At 49.5% G+C, this 22,353-nt stretch overlaps 1 protein-coding gene and 1 long non-coding RNA gene across 7 annotated transcripts; one reads left to right on the top strand and one right to left on the bottom strand.

Annotated features, from left to right (window-relative positions):
• Window positions 1-86: 86 nt before the first annotated feature.
• LOC309633895 lies at window positions 87-19,509 on the top strand. The gene is made up of 3 exons (XR_014247748.1): window positions 87-400; window positions 5,154-5,228; window positions 19,376-19,509. It is a non-coding gene; the product is annotated as an uncharacterized lncRNA (long non-coding RNA).
• On the bottom strand, window positions 17,434-22,317 carry LOC309633885 (ral guanine nucleotide dissociation stimulator-like). 6 transcript variants are annotated; one of them, XM_082403191.1, is made up of 5 exons: window positions 20,783-22,317; window positions 20,137-20,336; window positions 19,473-19,571; window positions 18,465-18,658; window positions 17,434-18,225 (listed from the first exon to the last, which is right to left on the bottom strand). In XM_082403191.1, exons 1-5 carry the CDS (start codon window positions 21,161-21,163, stop codon window positions 18,185-18,187), a joined length of 915 nt encoding a protein of 304 aa, XP_082259317.1. In that variant the 5' UTR covers window positions 21,164-22,317; the 3' UTR covers window positions 17,434-18,184. The 6 variants fall into 6 exon arrangements, 5 of the variants coding, with proteins under 5 accessions (XP_082259317.1, XP_082259318.1, XP_082259316.1 ...); XM_082403192.1 differs by having other exon boundaries at window positions 17,434-18,281; XR_014247745.1 differs by lacking the exon at window positions 17,434-18,225 and adding an exon at window positions 19,049-19,264 and having other exon boundaries at window positions 18,543-18,658.
• Window positions 22,318-22,353: the final 36 nt, after the last annotated feature.

The following is a 22,353-nucleotide window of genomic DNA, read 5'->3' on the forward strand; positions in this document are numbered from 1 at the left end:
TCGGGGGAGGGGAAAGGAGCCGCGCGCCCCGCCCACCGGCCGCAGCCCCACCTACCCCCCTGCGTGCCCCGCCCACCTACCGCTGCTCCTCCTACCCACCCTCCCGCCCCGCCCCGCCCCGCCCCGCCCCGCCCCGCCCACCAGCTGCAGCCCCCAGTCGCCAGGGGTACACGCGCGCCGGGGTCCCAGGGCCTTTAACCTCTGCTGGCTACCTGGGCCGTGGCCTCCGACGCAGGGGACCCACCTTCCAGGCGAGGAGCGCGCGTCAGGGAACTCCGGGCTGGGGTGCGGGCTTGAGAAATCAGGGAAACGATTTGAGGGAAAAACTTTATTGTTTCTAGAAGAGCCTCGAAGCAATCACCGGATGGGAAACCAGTTGGACGTCGTACTTACTTTCCGGGTTAGGATCATCATTCTTTTGCTCAGGGCCCCTGAGGCTGGCACGCCGGCCTGGAGACCGTGAGCGGCTCCCGGAATCCCTCGGAGCCTCTGTTTCCTCCCCTGTGAAGGGAGTTGGCCATACTTTCCTACCAAGGCCTGTCCGAGTTATATTGACCCTGGTTCATCCCAGGGACTCCAGGAGCCCCAGGGGGACCGTCTTATATGTCTCCAAGTGTAGGCCAAGCGCAGAGGGTGGAGGCAGAGGCGTGGCGACGGAGGGGGCATTCAGAGGGACAAAAAGGAAGGCCCCCTGATGGTAAATACGGGAGCAGTAACAAGGGCCGGGGAGAAACCCGATACAATTAGGATGAGGTGAAAGCTATAGGCATTCAGTAGAAACCGCAATTCGAATTGTGAATTTTGATCTTTCCCCGGCTGGGCTGTCTATGGATTATGTGGTGGGATACTCTCGTGGTGCTGGGCAGCGTGGTGGCAACTCTGTCAGCCACTCCACCACCAGGCTAAACAAGGATACACTTACGACCATTCTGTACCCTGACAACCATTCTGTTTTTCACTTTCACTATAGTATTCAGTAAATTACATGAGATGTTCAGCTCTATTATAATATAAACTGCCAGCTAAGGTACGTATTCTGAGCAAGTTTAAGGTAGGTTAGGCTAAGCTATGATGTTCAGTATGTTCTCACCTTAGGATGGGTTCATCAGGATGTAACCCCACTGTAAGTCGAGGAATTATCTGTGCAGAGAAACAGCATGGGAGACAAAACAATAATCAAGGCTCAGAGAGGTTAGAGCTTTGTTCAAGGTCACAATGATGCAGCTTAAAGTTGCAAACGCAGATCTGCCTGGCGCATGGGCACAGCGTCCCAGGTCCTTTGTGGGTGTCATTGCCTGTGTCCTTGGGATTTCCCTTGAGGACCTCAGGTTCCTGTAAGGCAGGGTTTTTTTTCCCCAGAGTCTGCAGGGGCCAGGCACAGGCCCGGGGAACTTGTGACGTATGGCTGAAAGGTCGTGCTTCCATTTTTAGCTGCAAACACCTGGTTCCCTGGGACCTGGTCTGGGACCAACTGATTGGTTTTTCTCATTCAGTTTGTGTTTTTACAAAGTTCTCTGGTGTACCTTCTGGACACTGGTCCCTCCCTGGTAATAAAGAGGTGAGCCAGGGACTTCCCTGGTGGTCCAGTGGTTAAGACTCTGCGCTTCCACTGCAGGGGGCATGGGTTCAATCCCTGGTCTGGGAACTAAGATCCCACATGCTGTGCGCAGGGGCAGACCCAGCCCTGGGGTCCTGGCAGACACACCAGCATTCTGTCAACAGGCAACAGCCATCCCCTGGCCAAACCAGCATTCCCTGTTTTTCCTGTCACCCCTCCCGCCAGGAGAGGACAAATTCAGCCTAAGGACAGCCTCAAGGCTGGTCTGGGAGGAGCTGGGTGAAAAGGAGAGGGAAGATAAAAGGTCCCTGGACTCTCCTCTTGGGGGGTGACTCGGCAATAGGACCCTGATACCCTCCCCTTCAACTGAGTTTATCTACTTCTAGAAACCAGAGAAAACAGCTAGAGACATATATAAATTGCTTATATGCTTCGATGGTCATCTGTGCCTGTCTCTGAGAGCCCTGCAGGGGACACCCCCAGGGGCTGGCAGGGGGAATCTGGTGTCCTGGCAGTGGGAACACTCAGACAGCGGTCCCCACTGCCCTCACCACCGCTTAGTGGGCTATGACCGAGTTAGTGGGATAGCTGGGACTTTTAAGTAAAATAGAAAACGTCGGAGGGTAGCCCTCCCAGGATGAGCCAGTGTTTTCATGGCCTGTGAGTGTGTGTGTGTGTGTGTGTGTGTGTGTGTGTGTACACTGTTTCAGATGTGAAGTGGTGAAGTGTGTTCCAGATGGGGATAGGCCAGGGAACAGGCCACAGCCTGTCTGTGTTGGGGAGGGCCTCTGACATCCCTGCTCAGGACTCCATTTCCCAAGAGGAGGCGGAGCCAGTCAAGGGAAAGGGAATGCAGGGGAGGGGAAGCCTTGTGCCTTTGGACCAGAGGGATCTGGCTTTAACCCCAGGGCTGCTACTTACAGGCCAGGAGGGATCTTGGCATCTCAGTTTCCCACTTAGAACGAGGGGGAACTGTAGTCCCCAGCTCAGAGGTTCTTGTACAGATGCTCGAGGTCTGCCCTCAAGCTCTGGGCCCACATTAATGCAGCTGGAGGATGACTGAAGCTTCGTCCCAGGGCCTCACCAGGCAGTGACCTCACCCAGCCAGCTGCTCTGAGCCCGGCAGGCTCTTGGGTCACCTAGCAGCCTGGCCCCAGCAGCCTCCTTGCAGCTCTTGGGCAAGCCCTCATCCACTGTGAGGGCTGTGAGGAAGAGTCCAACTTCTTCCTTTGCATGTGAATATCCAGTTGTCCCAATACCATTTATTGAAAAAAAGTATTCTTTCCCCATTGAATTGTCTGGTGGCTCGTCAAAAATCAATTGACTACAAATGCGAAGGTTTGTTTATGGACTCTCAATTCTATTCCATTGATTTATTATGTCTATCCTTATGCCAGGACCACACTGTCTTCATTACTGTAGCTTTGTAACAAGTTTTGAAATCAGGAAGTATGCGTCCTCCACTTTTGCTCTGCATTTTCTGTGTTGTTTTGGCTATTCTGGATCCCTTGCATTTCCAAATGAATTTCAGCATTGGCTTGTCAATTTCTGCAAAAAAAAAAAAAAAAAAATGGCAGCTGGGATTTTGCTGTGGATTGCATTGAATCCGTAGTTCCATTTGGGAAGTATTGCCATCTTAATAGTATAAAGTCTTTTCATCCATGAATGTGGGATATCTTTCCATTTATTTCAGCCTTCTTTAATTGCTTTCAATAATGTTTTGTAGCTTTCATTGTATAAGTTTTATACTTTTGATCCTAAATTTATTTCTGAGTATTTTATTCTTTTGGATGCTATTGTAAATTAACTCGTTTTCTTACATTCATTGTCAGATTTTTCAGCGTTAGTTTTAGAAATACAATCGATTTTTAAATTGACATATAACAGTATATTAGTTTCAGGTGTATAAGATAATGATTTGATATTTATATATATTGCCCAATGGTCACCACAGTAAGTCTAGTTAACATTCACCATCTCACATAGTTACACAGTTTTTTTCCTTCTGATGAGGACTTTCAAGAACCACTCTCCTAGCAACTTTCAAATATTCAACACAGTATTGTTAACTCTAGTCACCATTCTGCACACTACATCCCCAGGACTTATTTATTTTATAACTGGGAGTTTGTAGGTTTCGACCCTATTCATCCATTTTGCCCCCATTTACTCCCTACCTCTGGTAACCACCAATCTGTTCTCTGTATCTATGAGCCCTTATTTTTTTTTTCTTTAAGATTCCACGTATAAATGAGATCATATGGTATTAGTCTTTCTCTGTCTGACTTGTTTCACTTAGCATAATACCTTCAAGGTCCATCCATATTACTGCAAATGACAGGATTTCCTTCTTTTATGGCTAAATAATATTCCATTATATACACAGCACATCTTCTCTATCCCTGCATCCATCAATGGATGCTTAGTCTGCTTCCTTATCTTGGCTACTGTAAATAGTGCTGCAATGAACATTGGGGTGCATGTATCTTTTTGAGTTTCATTTCCTTTGGGTAAATACCCAGAAGTGAGATTGCAGGATCACATAGTAGTTCTATTTTTAATTTTTTGAGGAACTTCCATACTGTTTTCCATTGTGGCTGCATCAATTTACATTCCCATACAATTGATTTTTTTTGGTATTTATCTTGTATCCTGCAACCTTGCTGAGCTCGTTTATTAGTTCTAATAGTTTCCCCCCGTAGTCTCTGTGATTTCCTATATACGTGGTCATGTAATTTGCAAATGGAGATAGTTTTACTTCATCCCCTCCAGTCTAGATGCCTTTTATTTCGTTTTCTTGCCTGATGGACCTCCAGTGAAATGTGGCACTGAACTGGCAAGACTGGTCACTGCTCATCTCGTTCCTGATCTCAGGGGAGGCTTCAGTCTTTCCCCACTAAGCGTGACGTGAGCTGTGGATTGTTCCCAGATGCCCTATATCAGGCTCAGGAAGTGCCCTTCTGTTTGTAGTTTCTTGAGTGTCTTTCTCATGAAAGGATGTTGGGTTTTGTCCAATGTTTTTCTGCACTTAGTGGGAAAAGCTTTTAAGCAGCTTTTAAACCATGAAATCATCTGCCTCCCCCTCTTCCTCTGTGTTTCTCCCTCGCCAAACACACAGAACCTCCCTGGAAGCAAATCAGAATCCAAATATTAAACACTCACTGCAAGATGGTTAAATGATTAGTGTAGCCCTCTTGATCCTGTTATCCTTGCCCTGGCTGCTGTGTAACTGGGGGTGGACCAGCCTATTGGACACCCCAAACAAGTGACAGCTAGAAATTCAAATATTAATGATGATTTCCAGGGGTGGTGGCTCCCTCTTTCTTGCATACACCACGATTGCCTCTTCTCTTTGCAGACCGTAGAGTGAAAATATTTAGCATCAGAGGAGAGGATTGTGCACGAAATAGCATGTATTAAGTTGTGCGCTAAAAGGTAACAATGAATGGGCAAAAGACTTGACTTCCCCAAGACATGTATTAAAGGAATGATAACATATTCTGTGCAGACCTTCCTGTTGTGGAAGTCCGCATTCAGAAAATCCTGTTTTTAGTTTATTTTTCTGAGGCCTTATATGTCCGCTTCTCTGTTCCAGGAGTCTGCATGCTGACCGTGTTGTTGGCCAGCCTCATGAGTGTAAGCTCTCTGACCACATTCTGGATCGTTACAGGTAAGAGGGCTCTGGGGGTCTTCTGTGTGTCTTTAGCCAGGACAGTGTCAGCCAGGCTTTTCTCGGAACCCCGGGCAGTGCTGGCAGAGCCCAGAAGGCAACACCAGGCTTGCATACCACCGGGCACTGAGTCTAAGGCCTCAGATAACAGTGATTGTAAAGGGGAAGCAGGAAGGACACAGGCAAGTCAGGGCTCCACCAGGATACACCCGTGTACACACACACACGACCTATACACATGTGCGTGTAGACACACACACACGTGTGTATATGTTGTGTGTATATATAGAGAGAATTGATTTTAACATGCGGGCTCATGTGAGCAAGTGGGCTGGCAGGTCCAAAGTCTGCAGGACTGGACACTCCGGCGGGCTTCTAGATGCTGTGTCTTCTTTTTTTTTTTTTTTCTCCTGTAGAGCATTTAATTTAATTTATTTATTTGTTTGTTTGTTTATTTATTTATTTTAACATCTTTATTGGAGTATAATTGCCTTACAATGGTGTGTTAGTTTCTGCTGTATAACAAAGTGAATCAGCTATACATATACATATATCCCCATATCTCCTCCCTCTTGTCTCCCTCCCATCTTCCCTATCCCACCCCTCTAGGTGGTCACAAAGCAACGAGCTGATCTCCCTGTGCTATGTGGCTGCTTCCCACTAGCTATCTGTTTTACGTTTGGTTGTGTATATAAATCCATGCCACTCTCTCACTTCGTCCCAGCTTACCTTTCCCCCCTCCCCATGTCCTCAAGTCCATTCTCTGTGTCTACCTCTTTATTCCTGTCTTGCAACTAAGTTCATCAGTACCAATTTTTTTTTTCAGATTCCATATATATGCATTACCATACGGTATTTGTTTTTCTCTTTCTGACTTCACTCTGTATGACAGTCTCTAGGTCCATCCACCTCACTACAAATAGTTCAATTTCATTTCTTTTTATGGCTGAGTAATAGTCCATTGTATATATGTGCCACATCTTCTTTATCCATTCATCTCTCGATGGACACTTAGGTTGCTTCCATGTCCTGGCTATTGTAAATAGAGCTGCAGTGAACATTGTGGTACATGACCCTTTTTGAATTATGGTTTTCTCAGGGTATATGCCCAGTAGTGGGATTGCTGGGTCATATGGTAGTTCTATTTTTATTTTTTGAAGGAACCTCCATACTATTCTCCATAGTGGCTGTATCAATTTACATTCCCACCAACAGTGCAAGAGGGTTCCCTTTTCTCCACACCTTCTCCAGCATTTATTGTTTGTAGATTTTTTGATGATGGCCATTCTGACCAGTGTGAGGTGATACCTCATTGTAGTTTTGATTTGCATTTCTCTAATAATTAGTGACTTTGAGCATCCTTTCATGTGTTTGTTGGCAATCTGTATATCTTCTTTGGAGAAATGTCTATTTAGATCTTCTGCCCATTTTTGGATTGGGTTGTTTGTTTTTTTGATATTGAGCTGCATGAGCTGCTTGTATATTTTGGAGATTAATCCTTTGTCAGTTGCTTCATTTGCAGATATTTTCTCCCATTCTGAGGGTTGTCTTTTCATCTTGTTTATGGTTTCCTTTGCTGTGCAAAAGCTTTTAAGTTTCATTAGGTCCCATTTGTTTATTTCTGTTTTTATTTCCGTAACTATAGGAGGTGGGTCAAAAAGGATCTTGTTGTGATGTATGACACAGAGTGTTCTGCCTATGTTTTCCTCTAAGAGTTTTATAGTGTCTGGCCTTACATTTAGGTCTTTAATCCATTTTGAGTCTATTTTTGTGTATGGTGTTAGGGAGTGTTCTAATTTCATTCTTTTACATGTAGCTGTCCAGTTTTCCCAGTACCATTTATTGAAGAGGCTGTCTTTTCTCTGTTGTATATTCTTGCCTCCTTTATCAAAGATAAGGTGACCATATGTGTGTGGGTTTATCTCTGGGCTTTCTATCCTGTTCCATTGATCTATATTTCTGTTTTTGTGCCAGTACCATACTGTCTTGATTACTATAGCTTTGTAGTATAGTCTGAAGTCCGGGACCCTGATTCCTCCAGCTCCGTTTTTCTTTCTCAAGATTGCTTTGGCTATTCAGGGTCTTTTGTGTTTCCATACAAATTGTGAAATTTTTTGTTCTAGTTCTGTGAAAAATGCCATTGGTAGTTTGATAGGGATTGCATTGAATTTGTAGGTTGCTTTGGGTAGTAGAGTCATTTTCACAATGTTGATTCTTCCGATCCAAGAACATGGTATATCTCTCCATCTGTTTGTATCATCTTTAATTTCTTTCATCAGTATCTTATAGTTTTCTGCACACAGGTCTTTTTGTCTCCTTAGGTAGGTTTATTCCTAGGTATTTTATTCTTTTTGTTGCAATGGTAAACGGGAGTGTGTCCTTAATTTCTCTTTCAGATGTTTCATCATTAGTGTATAGGAATGCAAGAGATTTCTGTGCATTAATTTTATATCCTGCTACTTTACCAAATTCATTGATTAGCTCTAGTAGTTTTCTGGTAGCATCTTTGGGATTCTCTATGTATAGTATCATGTCATCTGCAAACAGTGACTGTTTTACTTCTTCTTTTCCGATGTGGATTCCTTTTTTTTCTTTTTCTTCTATGATTGCTGTGGCTAAAACTTCCAAAACTATTTGAATAATAGTGGTGAGAGTGGGCAGCCTTGTCTTGTTCCTGTCTTAGTTCCTGATCCTGAAATGGTTTCAGTTTTTCACCATTGAGAACAATGTTGATTGTGGTTTTGTCATATATGGCCTTTATTATATTGAGGTAAGTTCCCTCTATGCCTACTTTCTGGAGAGTTTTTATCATAAATGGGTGTTGAATTTTGTCGAAAGCTTTTTCTGCATCTATTGAGATGATCATATGGTTTTTCTCCTTCAATTTGTTAATATGGTTTTTCTCATTGATTGCTTTGTGTATATTGAAGAATCCTTGCATTCCTGGGATAAGCCCCACTTGATCATGGTATATGACCCTTTTAATGTGCTGTTGGATTCTGTTTGCTAGTATTTTGTTGAGGATTTTTGCATTTTTGTTCATCAGTGATATTGGTCTGTAGTTTTCTTTTTTTGTGACATCTTTGTCTGGTTTTGGTATCAGGGTGATGGTGGCCTCGTAGAATGAGTTTGAGAGTGTTCCTCTCTCTGCTATATTTGGAAGAGTTTGAGAAGGATAGGTGTTAGCTCTTCTCTAAATGTTTGATAGAATTCGCCTGTGAATCCATCTGGTCCTGGACTTTTGTTTGTTGGAAGATTATTATTTTTTTAAATTTAATTAATTAATTAATTAATTTATGGCTGTGTTGGGTCCTCGTTTCTGTGTGAGGGCTTTCTCCAGTTGCGGCAAGCGGGGGCCACTCTTCATTGCGGTGCGTGGGCCTCTCACTATCGCGGCCTCTCTTGTTGTGGAGCACAGGCTCCAGACGCGCAGGCTCAGTAATTGTGGCTCATGGGTCTAGTTGCTCTGCGGCATGTGGGATCTTCCCAGACCAGGGCTCGAACCCGTGTCCCCTGCATTGGCAGGCAGATTCTCAACCACTGCGCCACCAGGGAAGCCCCCTGTTGGAAGATTTTAAATCACAGTTTCAATTTCAGTGCTTGTGATTGGTCTGTTTATATTTTCTTTTTCTTTCTGGTTCAGTCTCGGGAGGTTGTGCTTTTCTAAGAATTTGTCCATTTCTTCCAGGTTGTCCATTGTATTGGCATATAGTTGCTTGTAGTAATCTCTCATGATCCTTTGTATTTCTGCAGTGTCAGTTGTTACTTCTCCTTTTTCATTTCCATTTCTATTGATTTGAGTCTTCTCCCTTTTTTGCATGATGAATCTGGCTAGTGGTTTATCAATTTTGTTTATCTTCTCAAAGAACCAGCTTTTAGTTTTATTGATCTTAGCTATTTTTCTTTCATTTCTTTTTCATTTATTTCTGATCTGATCTTTATGATTTCTTTCCTTCTGCTAACTTTGGGGGTTTTTTTGTTCTTCTTTCTCTAACTGCTTTAGGTGTAAGGTTAGGTTGTTTATTTGAGATGTTTCTTGTTTCTTGAGGTAGGATTGTATTGCTATAAACTTCCCTCCTAGAACTGCTTTTGCTGCATCCCATAGGTTTTAGGTCATCGTGTTTTCATTGTCATTTGTTGCTAGGTATTTTTTGATTTCCTCTTTGATTTCTTCAGTGATCTCTTGGTTATTTAGTAGTGTATTGTTTAGCCTCCATGTGTTTGTATTTTTTACAGATTTTTTCCTGTAATTGATATCTAGTCTCATAGCATTGTGGTCGGAAAAGATACTTGATATGATTTCAATTTTCTTAAATTTACCAAGGCTTGATTTGTGACCCAAGATATGATCTGTCCTGGAGAATGTTCCATGAGCACTTGAGAAGAAAGTGTATTTTGTTGTTTTTGGATGGAATGTCCTATAAATATCAATTAAGTCCATCTTGTTTAATGTATCATTTAAAGCTTGTGTTTCCTTATTTATCTTCATTTTGGATGATCTGTCCATTGGTGAAAGTGGGGTGTTAAAGTCCCCTACTATGATTGTGTTACTGTCTATTTCCCCTTTTATGGCTGTTAACATTTGCCTTAAGTATTGAGGTGCTCCTATGTTGGGTGCATAAATATTTACAATTGTTTTATCTTCTTCTTGGATTGATCCTTTGATCATTATGTAGTGTCCTTCTTTGTCTCTTGTAATAGTCTTCATTTAAAGTCTATTTTGTCTGATATGAGAATTGCTACCGTAGCTTTCTTTTGATTTCCATTTGCATAGAACATCTTTTTCCATCCCCTCACTTTCAGTCTGTATGTGTCCCTAGGTCTGAAGTGGGTCTCTTGTAGACAGCATATATATGGGTCTTGTTTTTGTATCCACTCAGCCAGTCTATGTCTTTTGGTTGGAGCATTTAATCCATTTACACTTAAGGTAGTTATTGATATGTATGTTCCTATTACCATTTTCTTAATTGTTTTGGGTTTGTTATTTTAGGTCTTTTCCTTCTCTTGTGTTTCCTGCCTAGAGAAGTTCCTTTAGGATTTGTTGTAAAGCTCATTTGATGGTGCTGAATTCTCTTAGCTTTTGCTCGTCTGTAAAGGTTTTAATTTCTCCATCAAATCTGAATGAGATCCTTGCTGGGTAGAGTAATCTTGGTTGTAGGTTTTTCTCTTTCATCACTTTAAATATGTCCTGCCACTCCCTTCTGGCTTGCAGAGTTTCTGCTGAAAGATCAGCTGTTAACCTTATGGGGATTCCCTTGTATGTTTTTTGTTGCTTTTCCCTTGCTGCTTTTAATATTTTTTCTTTGTATATAATTTTTGATAGTTTGATTAATATGTGTCTTGGCGTGTTTCTCCTTGGATTTATCCTGTATGGGACTCTCTGTGCTTGCTGGACTTGATTGACTATTTCCTTTCCCATATTCAGGAAGTTTTCAACTATAATCTCTTCAAATATTTTCTCAGTCCCTTTCTTTTTCTCTTCTTCTTCTGGGACCCCTATAATTCGAATGTTGGTGCATTTAATGTTGTCCCAGAGGTCTCTGAGACTGTCCTCAATTCTTTTCATTCTTTTTTCTTTATTCTGCTCTGCAGTAGTTATTTCCACTATTTTATCTTCCAGGTCACTTATCCATTCTTCTGCCTCAGTTCTGCTATTAATTCCTTCTAGAGAATTTTAAATTTCATTTATTGTGTTGTTCATCATTGTTTGTTTGCTCTTTAGTTCTTCTAGGTCCTTGTTAAACATTTCTTGTATTTTCTCCGTTCTATTTCCAAGATCTTGGATCGTCTTTACTATCATTACTCTGAATTCTTTTTCAGATAGACTGCCTATTTCCTCTTCATTTCTTTGGTCCGTTGGGTTTTTACCTTGCTCCTTCATTTGCTGTGTATTTGTCTGTCTTCTCATTTTGCTTAACTTACTGTGTTTGGGGTCTCCTTTTTGCAGGCTGCAGATTCGTAGTTCCCATTGTTTTTGGTGTCTGCCCCCAGTGGGTAAGTTTGGTTCAGTGGGTTGTGTACGCTTCCTGGTAGAGGGGACTGGTACCTGTGTTCTGGTGGATGAGTCTGGATCTTGTCTTTCTGGTGTGCAGGTCTGCATCCAGTGGTGTGTTTTGGGGTGTCTGTGAACTTATTATGATTTTAGGCAGCCTCTCTGCTAATGGGTGGGGTTGTGTTCCTGTCTTGCTAGTTGTTTGGCATAGGGTGTCCAGTGCTGTAGGTTGCTGGTTGTTGAATGGAGCTGGGTCTTAGCGTTGAGAGGGAGATCTCTGGGAGAGCTTTTGCCATTTGATATTACGTGGAGTTGGGAGGTCTCTGGTGGACCAATGTCCTGAACTCAGCTCTCCTACCTCAGAGGCTCAGGCCTGACACCTGGCTGAAGCACCAAGACTCTGTCAGCCACTCAGCTCAGAAGAAAAGGGAGAAAAAATAAGAAAGAAAGAAGGAAAAATAAATAAAATAAAGTTATTAAAACAAAAAATTTAAAAATTATTAAAAATAAAAAATAAAAAAGTAATAAAAAAAAGAGAGAGCAACCAAACCAAAAAACAAATCCACCAATGATAACAAGCACTAAAAACTATGCTAAACAAACAAACAAACAAAAAATGGACAGACAGAACCCTAGGACAAATGGTAAAAGCAAAGCTATACAGACAAAATCACACAAAGTAGCATACACATACACACTCACAAAAGGAGAAAAAGGAAAAAAATATATATATATATTTTAAAAAAAGGAAGAGAGCAACCAAATCAATAAACAAATCTACCAATGATCATAAGCTCTAAATACTAAACTAAGATAAACATAAAACCAGAAACAAATTAGATGCAGAAAGCAAACCTCAAGTCTACATTTGCCCCCAAAGTCCACCGCCTCAATTTTGGGATGATTGATTGTCTATTCAGGTATTTCACAGATACAGGGTACATCAATTTGACTGTGGAGATTTAATCCGCTGCTCCTGAGGCTGCATGGAGAAATTTCCCTTTCTCTTCTTTGTTCGCTCAGCTCCCAGGGTTCAGCTTTGGATATGGCCCCGCCTCTGTGTGTAGGTCGCCTGAGGGCATCTTTTCTTCGCTCAGACAGGACGAGGTTAAAGTAGCAGCTGATTAGGTGGCTCTGGCTCACTCAGGCCAGGGGGAGGGAGGGGTACGGAATGTGGGGCGAGCCTGTGGCAGCAGAGGCCAGCGCGACGTTGCACCAGCCTGAGGTGGGCCGTGTGTTCTCCCAGGGAAGTTGTCCCTGGATCACGGGACCCTGGCAGTGGCGGGCTGCACAGGCTCCCGGGAGGGGCGGTGTGGAGAGTGACCTGTGCTCGCACACAGGCTTCTTGGTGGCTGCAGTAGCAGCCTTAGTGTTTCATGCCCATCTCTGGGGTCCGCGCTGATAGCCGCGGCTCGCGCCCATCTCTGGATCTCGTTTAGGAGGTGCTCTGAATCCCCTCTCCTTTCGCACCCTGAAACAGTGGTCTCTTGCCTCTTCAGCAGGTCCAGACTTTTCCCCGGACTCCCTCCCGGCTAGCTGTGGCGCACTAGCCCCCTTGAGGCTGTGTTCACGCAGCCAACCCCAGTCCTCTCCCTGCGATCCGACTGAAGCCCGAGCCTCAGCTCCCAGCCCCCCCACCCCCGCCCTGGCGGGTGAGCAGACAAGCCTCTCGGGCTGGTGAATGCTGGTCGGCACCAATCCTCCGTGCGGGAATCTCTCCGCTTTGCCCTCCGCACCCCTGTTGCTGCGCTCTCCTTCGTGTCTCCGAAGCGTCCCCCCTCCGCCACCCCCATCTCCGCCAGTGAAGGGGCTTCCCAGTGTGTGGAAACCTTTCCTCCTTCACAGCTCCCTCCCACTGGGGCAGGTCCCATCCCTATTCTTTTGTCTCTGTTTTTTCTTTTTTCTTTTGCCCTACCTAGGTACGTGGGGAGTTTCTTGCCTTTTGGGAAGTCTGAGGTCTTCTGCCAGCATTCAGTAGGTGTTCTGTAGAAGCTGTTCCACATGTAGATGTAGTTTTGATGTATTTGTGGGGAGGAAGGTGATCTCTGCGTCTTACTCTTCCGCCACCTTGAAGCTATCCTTAGATGCTGTGTCTTGCGGCAGACTTTCTTTTTCAGGAAACCTCGGTTTTTTGATGGCTTGTAAGGCCTTCACCTGATGAGACCCACCATTTAAGTAATCTCTTTTACTTAAAGGCAAGTCAGCCACACCTATAAGTACCTTCACAACATGTGTGGACTAAATCACCAGTTTGATCGAATGACTGCACACTATGGCCTGGGCAGGTTGACATGTGAGACCAACTGTCACGGCCCACCTTCTTTTGACTTGGTACCCACTGCTCTGCTGTAGCCATGTTGAGTCTCTAAGTGAAGACAGTAAGAGAGTCGTTCTCCCTCCTAATGAGACACGCGGACACTCTCCCCAGGGCATGCAGAGTGCTGGGGTGATGCTTACTTTTCTCCTTGACGACCTGTAACTTAAACCCTGTGATGTGAGGGTAACAGTTATTGGTGCATCTTATGGTCTATGTTATGCTATATGGTAAGAAGATAAAGGAAGGGAAGAAAAGAAATGTATTTGATGCGTGCACAAGTGTGTGCACGCACAGTCTACAGTCATGAGGTTGGTGAACTTTTTGTCCTCTTGCAGCACCAGTGCCAGCTCGACTACCAGCTCCCAAGCTGGCATCACTGTCAGTGCCAGATCTTGTACCAGTGCTAGTGCCAGATCTGGCATTAAAGGCATTTCTGGTACAAGCCTGACAGCTAGAGGTAGCACCAGCTCCAGAGCTAGAGCCAACTCCAGCACCAGCTCTTGCAGCGTTCCAGAGCTGGAGCTGGCTCCAGGGCCACCTCCAGATTTAGAGCCAGTGCCAGGTGCAGAATGAGAGCCAGCTCTATCACTAGATCTAGAGTCAAGTCCAGTGAGAGAACTAGTTCCAACATCAGCTCATGGAAAAGCCCTCAAACTCCAGTGAGCTCCATAACTGGCTCTAGCACCAGCTCCAGGGCTGGAACCAGCTTTGGCACCAGCTGTCTCACCACCTGCAGGGATGGAAGCAGCTCTATCATCAACCTATTTGCCAGCTCCAGCACCAGCTCTAGAGTTTGGATCAGACCCAACACAAATTCCATAGTAACAGATAACAACAGGAACTGAACTCGAGTCTGCTCCAGCACCACCTCTGGCAACACAGCTAGAGCTACAGGCAGCTCTAGAGGTAGAGCTCTCTCTAGAGCTAGTGTCAGCACCAGAACTAGCTCGAGCATTAGCTCCTGAACTAGAGAGAGCTCCGCTGCCAGTTCCAGGGCTAGAGCCAACTCCAGCACAAGGTCTAGAGCCAGCTCCAAGCACCAGCTCAAGAGCGCAAGTGATATCTATCTGGAGCCAGCTCCAGCCAAAGCTCCAGACTCAGTGTCAGTTCCAGCACCAGCTTCAGCACTGATCCATTGCTAGAGCCAGTTCTATGACCACTAATAGTTCTGGGTCTCCAGAACTAGAGCCAGAGCTGGCTCCATAGCCAGCGTCAGCTCCAGCACCAGAGTTCGAGCCAGCTCCATGGCTACAGTCAACTCAGGCTCCAACACTGGCATCAACTCCTGAGATAGAGCCAGCTCCACGGCTACAGTCAACTCAGGCTCCAACACTGGCATCAACTCCTGAGATAGAGCCAGCTCCACGGCTACAGTCAACTCAGGCTCCGACACTGGCATCAACTCCTGAGATAGAGCCAGCTCCACGGCTACAGTCAACTCAGGCTCCAACACTGGCATCAACTCCTGAGATAGAGCCAGCTCCACGGCTACAGTCAACTCAGGCTCCGACACTGGCATCAACTCCTGAGATAGAGCCAGCTCCATGGCTACAGTCAACTCAGGCTCCAACACTGGCATCAACTCCTGAGATAGAGCCAGCTCCATGGCTACAGTCAACTCAGGCTCCAACACTGGCATCAACTCCTGAGATAGAGCCAGCTCCAGCTTCAGCTCCAGTGCTGGTCCTGGCCAGGGCTGGTGTTATCCCACGAGCTGGAGCTGGCTTGAACACCAGCTGTCATGTCAGCTCTATCTCTGGAAGATAGAGACAGCTCTATCACTGACTCCTGTGCCAGCCCCAGTGATAGTTCTAGTGCCCACTTTAGAGTGAGAACCAGCTCAAAGCCAATTTAGAGCCAGTGCTAGGTGCCAAGGAGGAGGTCGCCCCAGCGCCAGCTGTAGCATCAGCTCCAGAGTTACAGCCATTCCTGGCACCAGCTCCAGAGCGAGAGTCGGCACCAAGTTCAGAGCTAGAGCCTGCTCCAGCCACAGTTCTAGGACCAACTCCAGAGCCAGAGCGCCCATGAGAGCCAGCTCCTGCAGCAGCTCCAGAGCAAGAGCTGGCTTGGGTACCAGTAGCAGACTTAGAGCCAATGCCAGCTCAGGAGAAAGAGCCAGCTCCAGCAACAGCTCTAGCACCAACATCAGAGCTAGATCGTGCTCTGGCACCAGCATGATGCCATTTCAGAGATAGAGGCAGCTCTACCACCAACTCCTAGGCCAGATTCTGTGCCTGCTCTAGTGCCAGAATCTGCCCTGACACCAATTCCAGAGGTGGAACCAGTGCCAGAGCTACAACCAGCTCCACCACCAGTTTTAGCACCAGCTACAGAGCTAGAGCCAGGACTGGCTGTACAGCTAGAGGCACAAGAAGCAGATCCAGCACCAGACCGGAGCTGGAGTCAGCCGCACAGTCAGCGAGAGCTCCAGCACCAGGGACAGCTCCTGCGCCCTATCCACAGCGAAATCCACAGCTGCTTCTGGCACCTGCTGTAACATTAGCTCCGAGGTACAGCCGGCTCCAGGACCAGATCCACAGCTCAAGCCAAACCAGTACCCACCCAGGAGTCAGCTTCAGTGGTCGCTCCAGAGCCAGAGCCAGAGCCAACGACCGCAATAGCTGTAGCACCAGCTCCAGTGCCAGTGTGAGAGACAGCTCAAGAGCGCTGTCCAACTGCAGAACCAGGTGTAGACCATCTCTGGAGGTAGATCCGGCTCCAGCGCCTTCCCCAGAGCTAGAACCAAGTCCAGCATCAGCTCTTGCATAAGCTCCAGTGCCAGTTCTAGGAGCAGAGCCACGCACCAGCTCTAGAAGTGGGCGGGGCTGGGTGTGGGGCTGAGGGGCGGGACAGTCCCTTCTGGGTACGTCACTCCCAGGTCCCTTCACCACCTCCACTCCCAGCTCCTCCTCCTCCTCCCTCCCTGAGGTCTCGGCCTTCGGGGCGTCTGAGGCCCCTCTTTCCCAAGCAAGGCTCAAAGTGGGCAGAGACTGCTATGTTGGAAACTGTGGCCAATACCTTAAAAACTGTATATGTTTTGACCCAGAAAATCCACCGCATGGATTCTGCCCTAAATAGAGACTTATGGACGCAGATGTTCCCTTCAGCATGATTCTGAGAGTGAAAAATGGCAAATGGCCCATGTCCCATAGCAGGGGCTCTTTGGAAATTCTGATTCGGGGCCCCAGAAAATGCGAAGGAGGAAGACAATGGACTGATCAGCTTCCCCCCGGGGGAACCAGGTTCCAGAAGGGCACACGTCCCCAGAATCCGCCCCACCCGACACCCACAACTGCACACGCACACATGTGCACACGGGCACACACGCCATGCGAGAATTCCTGTGGGTAAACTCCTGGGATTAGCTCTGCAGGTAAAGGGTTGCATCTGTGGAGCTTTGGGGTCCTGCGCACTGTTCTCCCAGAGAGGAGTGTCCTTCCACGCTTCCCTCTAGAGGATCTGCTGGGCCTCTGCTTCCTCACACTGTCCCCAGGGCTGGTTGCCACCAGACTAGAAACCTGTCAGTGTGGTGTTGACAACGCTGTCTCCACGGTGTTTACATCTGCGTGTCCTCATCGGGAGGTCAAGCATCTCTGACCTATACCGACCACGTGTGTGGCCTCTTGTTGGAAATGCACGTGTTTGTTCTTTGTCCCTTTTTAAAACATTGACTTTCAAGATTTGGGGCACCACAGGGGTGTCAAACCTTTCTCTGGCCCTGGGATGTGAGGAATGCTGTTCCAGTTTGTGGTCTGTCTTCCCAGCTTTCTATGTGTTTCTTGTTTCTGTTTGGCCATGGGAAGAGCCAGGCGTTTCCCTTCTGTCTTCTGGCTCTGGGGCCGTACTCAGAACAGGGGTCTCTACCCTGAGATCACACACATATTTACAAAAGAGACTTCAAGTTGTACCTCTCATCTTTAATCCATCTGGCATTTCCCTTTCATATAACAAAAATGCTATTTCAAGTGAAAAAAGAAAACAAAAATTAACTACTCCCCTCTTAAAATATGTGGCCTACACAGAAAGCCACCTTGTATAATTCCATTTATAGGAAACATCTAGAACACGTAAAGGCACAGAGACAGAAAGCAGATTACAGGCTGTCAGGGGCTTGGGGAGAGAGGAATGGGGAGTGAACGCTTTGGCTCAGGGGTTCCTTCTGGGGAGTGAAAGTCTGCCCGAGACCCTGGGGAAGGTTGCACAGAACTGTGAATATACTCGATGCTCCTGAGACGCACAATTTAAAATTAAAAAAATTAAACTTGGTTCTATGAAGACGTAAAAGACACCATAAATAATGTGAAATGAAAAAATAAAATTAAAAACCAAATCAGAAACAGTAACAGGGGAGGGGAAGGAGAGTTCGGGGGTGGGGGGAGCGGGTAGAAGTGGGTCAGGAGCTGACACTGAGCATGGTGCCCGAGCTGGTTCTCCCCGCAGGGGTAGTGGGTCCTGAGCCAGCTCTGGGTCTCCTCCGGAGATGCAGCCACGGGCCCTGGATGCAGAGGTGCTGATGCAACTGATTGTGATGCTGGCTCCTGCTCTGGTGCCGCCGCTCGAGGCGTCCCTCCAGCCACTGATGGAAACGCCTCCAGCTCTGGATCTGGCTTTAGTTCTGTTGCTGCTTCTGCAGCTGGATCTAGGTCTTCAGATTGTACAGGGGCTGGTGCTGGAGCCAGTTCTAGATCCTGAGATGGCAGTGAAGGTGCAGGAGGAGGTCAACGTGCCTGCCTTCCAAACGTGCCTTTCCAAAGAAAGGAAACAACCCGCTGCCTTTTACAGAAGTTCCGGTCCAGGAATCTGCGACAGGACGTCCTCCCCGACAGCGGTCCCCACGTGGGCGGCCTGAGGCAGCCTCGGGGGCGCCTCCGTGTCCAGCACCGGCCCCTCCCCTCACGCTCACACGCACCCACCCCGATCTCCTCACCCTCCGGCTCTGCCTTGGTGAGCTCCGTGTGCTCCAGCTGGGCCAGGAGGAGGCGGGCCCGGCGCTCCAGGTCGGAGCCGGGCATGTTGAGCTGCACGTAGGCCACCAGCTGCTTGAGGCAGGAGAAGTCCGGGGGCTGACAGAAGTCCTCGGAGTACTGGTCCAGCCAGGTGCCCAGGATGGAGGAGACGGCACTGGGGGCAGGCGGGCGGGCAGCGGAGTCGGGGCCTGGCCTCTCCTTCCACGCGGCCCTCCCCCGGCTCCCCCATGGGGGCCGGGCTTCTGGGCCCGCCCCGCCCCACCCGCACCGGGCTGCCAGGCAGGGGCAGGCCTGGTAGGAAGGGGCCCTCCATCCCTGGTGACCACCTCTCCCTTCCTCGGGGGAGCCTGGCTCTCTCCTGTCTGCCCCCAGCCCCCCCGGGCCCTCCCCCCTGGAAAGGAAACTGCAGGAGGGCAGGGAGGGCCGCGCCCGCTCTGTTCATTGCGCTGGGCTGGCCGCACACAGTAGGCGCTGCATAAACAGGGGAGGGAGGAGGGGACAAGCAGAGCGTGCCCCCTGCCCGGCCTTCACGGGCCTCGCGCACCTGAACCGGAGGCTCGCGCACCGGCGGCTGCCTTAGTCTCCGCGCCGGAGGGCGGGGCTCGTCCTCCCAGGGACGCTCTACTTGGTGGTGGGGACGTAGCCGGCCCCCCGGCCCTGACTGAGCTCCCGTGAGCCCCAGCTGAGCACTCACATTGGGCTGCGAGGCTGAAGTGTCAGCAGCTTTTGCCCCCCACACCTCCTGTCCTGGGCCCCGGATCTGAGCGGGGATGGATGCTCTCAGGGGCCGGCTCTCAGCCCACAGCCTCCCCTCTGCTCCCTGGGGACATGGGACCCCAGCCACAGCTCTCTGACTCCTTTCCTCCTGCAGGAGGAGCCCCCAGACCTCAGCCCTCTAGCGGGAATCGCAAGATATGTGGCAGCCAGGTTCTGCCCAGCCCCTCCCATCGGACGCAAAGTCTACTCACTTTTTCAGTTGGTCCTGAGGTCCGCCGTCCACACTGGAATAAGGCAGGATGCACCCGTATCTAGAGGAGGCCGTGAGGGCGTCACATCTACCGTACCTGCTATGACGTCTAGTGTTACTGGCTGACCCCCGACTAGGATGGAAGCCCGGGAGGGCAGGGCTTTTTGTCTGCACCGTTCACTGAATTAAGCCAAATGCCTAGAAAAGTGCCTGTACACGGTAGGTGCTTCGTAGGTATTGCTGAATGAATGAGCCCAACCAGCACCTTACAGATGCCTGAGTGGGCCTGGGCCCTCAGCCAGCCCCCAGCCAGCCCTGCTCTGGCTACTCCCAGGAAGGACCCCTGAGACAGAATCTGGAACCTCCTTTACAAATGGGAAAACTGTTCTGCCCAGGGGCTGGAAGCAGAGAGCTTCTCCACGGGGCAGAGGAAAACCTTAATTAAAACCACCCCATCCCTCAGCAGCCCTTTCCACAGGGCCGGCGCGGGGCCGCACTGTCCACGCTTATCCGACAGTCCTGACAGCCCTGGGAGGTCGGGCCTCTGGGCAGCCCGACCTTCACGTGAGCAAACTGAGGCTCAGAGAGGTGAAGCGACATTCCCAAGACACACAGCCAGTGGGTGGGCGGGGAGCCGCTGTGCCGGGGAGGGGCGGGGCGCTCACCTTTGGAACAGCTGGTCCAGGACCCGCTGGGTGGTGGTGAAGGCTCGGTAGGTGCACAGGAAGATGGTGACATAGGAGAGGTCGCTGCCCTGGAAGGCGGGCACCAGGTGCTCCACCAGCTTCTCCAGCGTGCCTGCCTTCACGGTCCGCACCTTGCAGGTCTCATACAGGTTCAGGGCCGACTCATTTTCATACACGGGCTAATTTTCAGACAAAGGACAGACAGTTCAAAAAACAGTGTGAGAATACTCAGGCTCGTATGTTGAGATGCAACAGTTTATAAAGAATTGGCTTTGCACGTGGCCAGGGCCAGGCCTGGAGAGCACTGGTGGTGAAGGGAGGAACCCAGCTCCTTGGGCTGGGACTGGCCACTGGAGGCAAAGTCCTGGGCTGGACCCTGGGGAGTGGCCCCAGGTGGCGTCTGGCCCCAGCCATCTGCAGGCCTGATTCTAGAGACCCCTCCACGCCCACACGCACCGCGAGCCTGTTCTGGCCCGAGTGGGTGGCGTGGTGCACCTGCCCTCACCCACCCTGGCCCCAAATCCCCCCCTGAACCTGGCTCTTCCAGGCCCCTGGGACACCAACCACTCAGGGCACGACCCTGCCAGACCCCAAGAAAGGTCAGGTCTAATGGGCAAGCTGTCACCGTGGCAGCAGGAGGGGAGGGCTCAGGCCCTTGCTCTCCAGGCCTCTGGGGCTTCTGGCCTCTCTTGGTGTTTATCTCCAGGTTGGCAAACTTGGAGGTCCCCTCCTGCAGGGAGGATGCATCTGTATCTAGAGGAGACCCCGAGGCTGTCACATCTACTGTGCCTGCTGTGATGTCTATCGGGGCTGGCTGACCCCCCCGACTAGGGTGGAAGCCCATGCTCTGCCTCCCCCCTCCTTTTACCTGAGCCCCTCTGGAAGTGCCCCCCCACCCCCGGCCGGCCCTGGCCGCTCTTGCTGGAGCTGCCCCCATCCAGGCTCTGGGCCCCGTCAGCCCGTGCCTCCCTCCAGGTCCTCGTGTACCTGAAACCGCCCAGCTCATCTGTGTCCGATCGTCCGCCGAGTCACCTGCGCAGTGTGGCCACCCGTCCGCCCTGCTCCCAGCGTCCCCAGGACCGGCAGCACAGCCAGTGACCGATACACACTCTCATCGTCCCTGCTGGTCTTCACCGGCCTGTGTCTGGTGCAGGTTCCAGGGGGATCCTCAGGGAACAGGGATGGCCAGGGCCAGGCAGGCCACCATGGGGAACGCGGTGGGGTAGGGGCGCTGCGGGGAGCCCGCCTTCCAGGGCTGCTCCCCTCCACCCAGCCCGGGTCAAGGGTGAGAGAACAGGGCCCCCTTGCGCGTCCCTCGTTGTCCTGCCCAGTGCTGCCCTCCCCAGACGGCCTGCTTTTGAAGGGCGGTGTGGACCCTCTGCCTTGAGGAGGCCCAGTTCACGTTCCAGGGCTCCCGTCCACGGCCAGTGAGCCTTCTCACACTGCGCTGATCTCGAGGGTCTTGGCTGCCCGCTCCGGCCTCCCCGGAGCGCCGAGCGACAGGCCCGGCCAGCTCTCTCCAGAGGAGTTCGGGAAATCTCACCCACACACACCGAGGGAGGTATCTTGTGGGGGGAAAGTCTTGGGGGGACCCCTCAATTTACCTGCCTGTGAATTTGCATGCCCATACTTCATGTTCACAAATTAAAGCAATGCCCGTCACTTGGTGGTTTCAAACTGGGGTTCAGCTCCTTGCACTTTCCGAACTGTGAACCCTTCCAGAAAACATCAGCGACCTCCACCTTGCGTGCCCCGCCGAATGATGCTGAGCGGGCCCGTGAAACCAGTCTTCCTGGCCCCGTGTGCTACTGTAGGACGTGGAGTGGCACGCATCCATCCACATGAGGCCATCCTGTCCTGACCCCACCAGACCCTGCTGCCTGGACCCTCGGCAGCAGACAGGGTCCTGGGGTGGTCAGGTACACCGGGAGCCACGGGGTGGGGTCCTGGAAAGCGGGGACCCACACCTCATCCCAGCAACACAAGTGTTGCCAAGGAAGGTCTCACAAATGAGGGGGCATCAAAAAGTTCCTGTGAACAGGGTCCCATCTTACCCGACCACCTGGAGAGGATGCCTGTTCAGGGCACGGGCAGGACACGAGGGCCTCGAGCCTCAACACCAAAGACGGTGTCGAGGGGCAGCCGGTGCTGTCCCATCCAAACCCACGTGCACATGCCTGCCTGTCTCCCTGAAGC

Source organism: Balaenoptera borealis (genome assembly GCF_965194805.1).
Source record: "Balaenoptera borealis genome assembly, chromosome: 8".
Lineage (NCBI taxonomy): Eukaryota > Metazoa > Chordata > Mammalia > Artiodactyla > Balaenopteridae > Balaenoptera > Balaenoptera borealis.

Excerpts from the sequence above, each read along its gene's own strand:
- LOC309633885 (XM_082403188.1), bottom strand. The coding sequence starts at position 21,163 with ATGAGCTGGGCGGTTTCAGGTACACGAGGACCTGGAGGGAGGCACGGG. Across the intron at positions 20,337-20,782 it reads CCTCCCCTCCTGCTGCCACG|CCCGTGTATGAAAATGAGTC; the intron begins GTGACAGCTTGC and ends TCTGAAAATTAG. Across the intron at positions 19,572-20,136 it reads CTGGACCAGCTGTTCCAAAG|CAGGTACGGTAGATGTGACG; the intron begins GTGAGCGCCCCG and ends TAGACGTCATAG.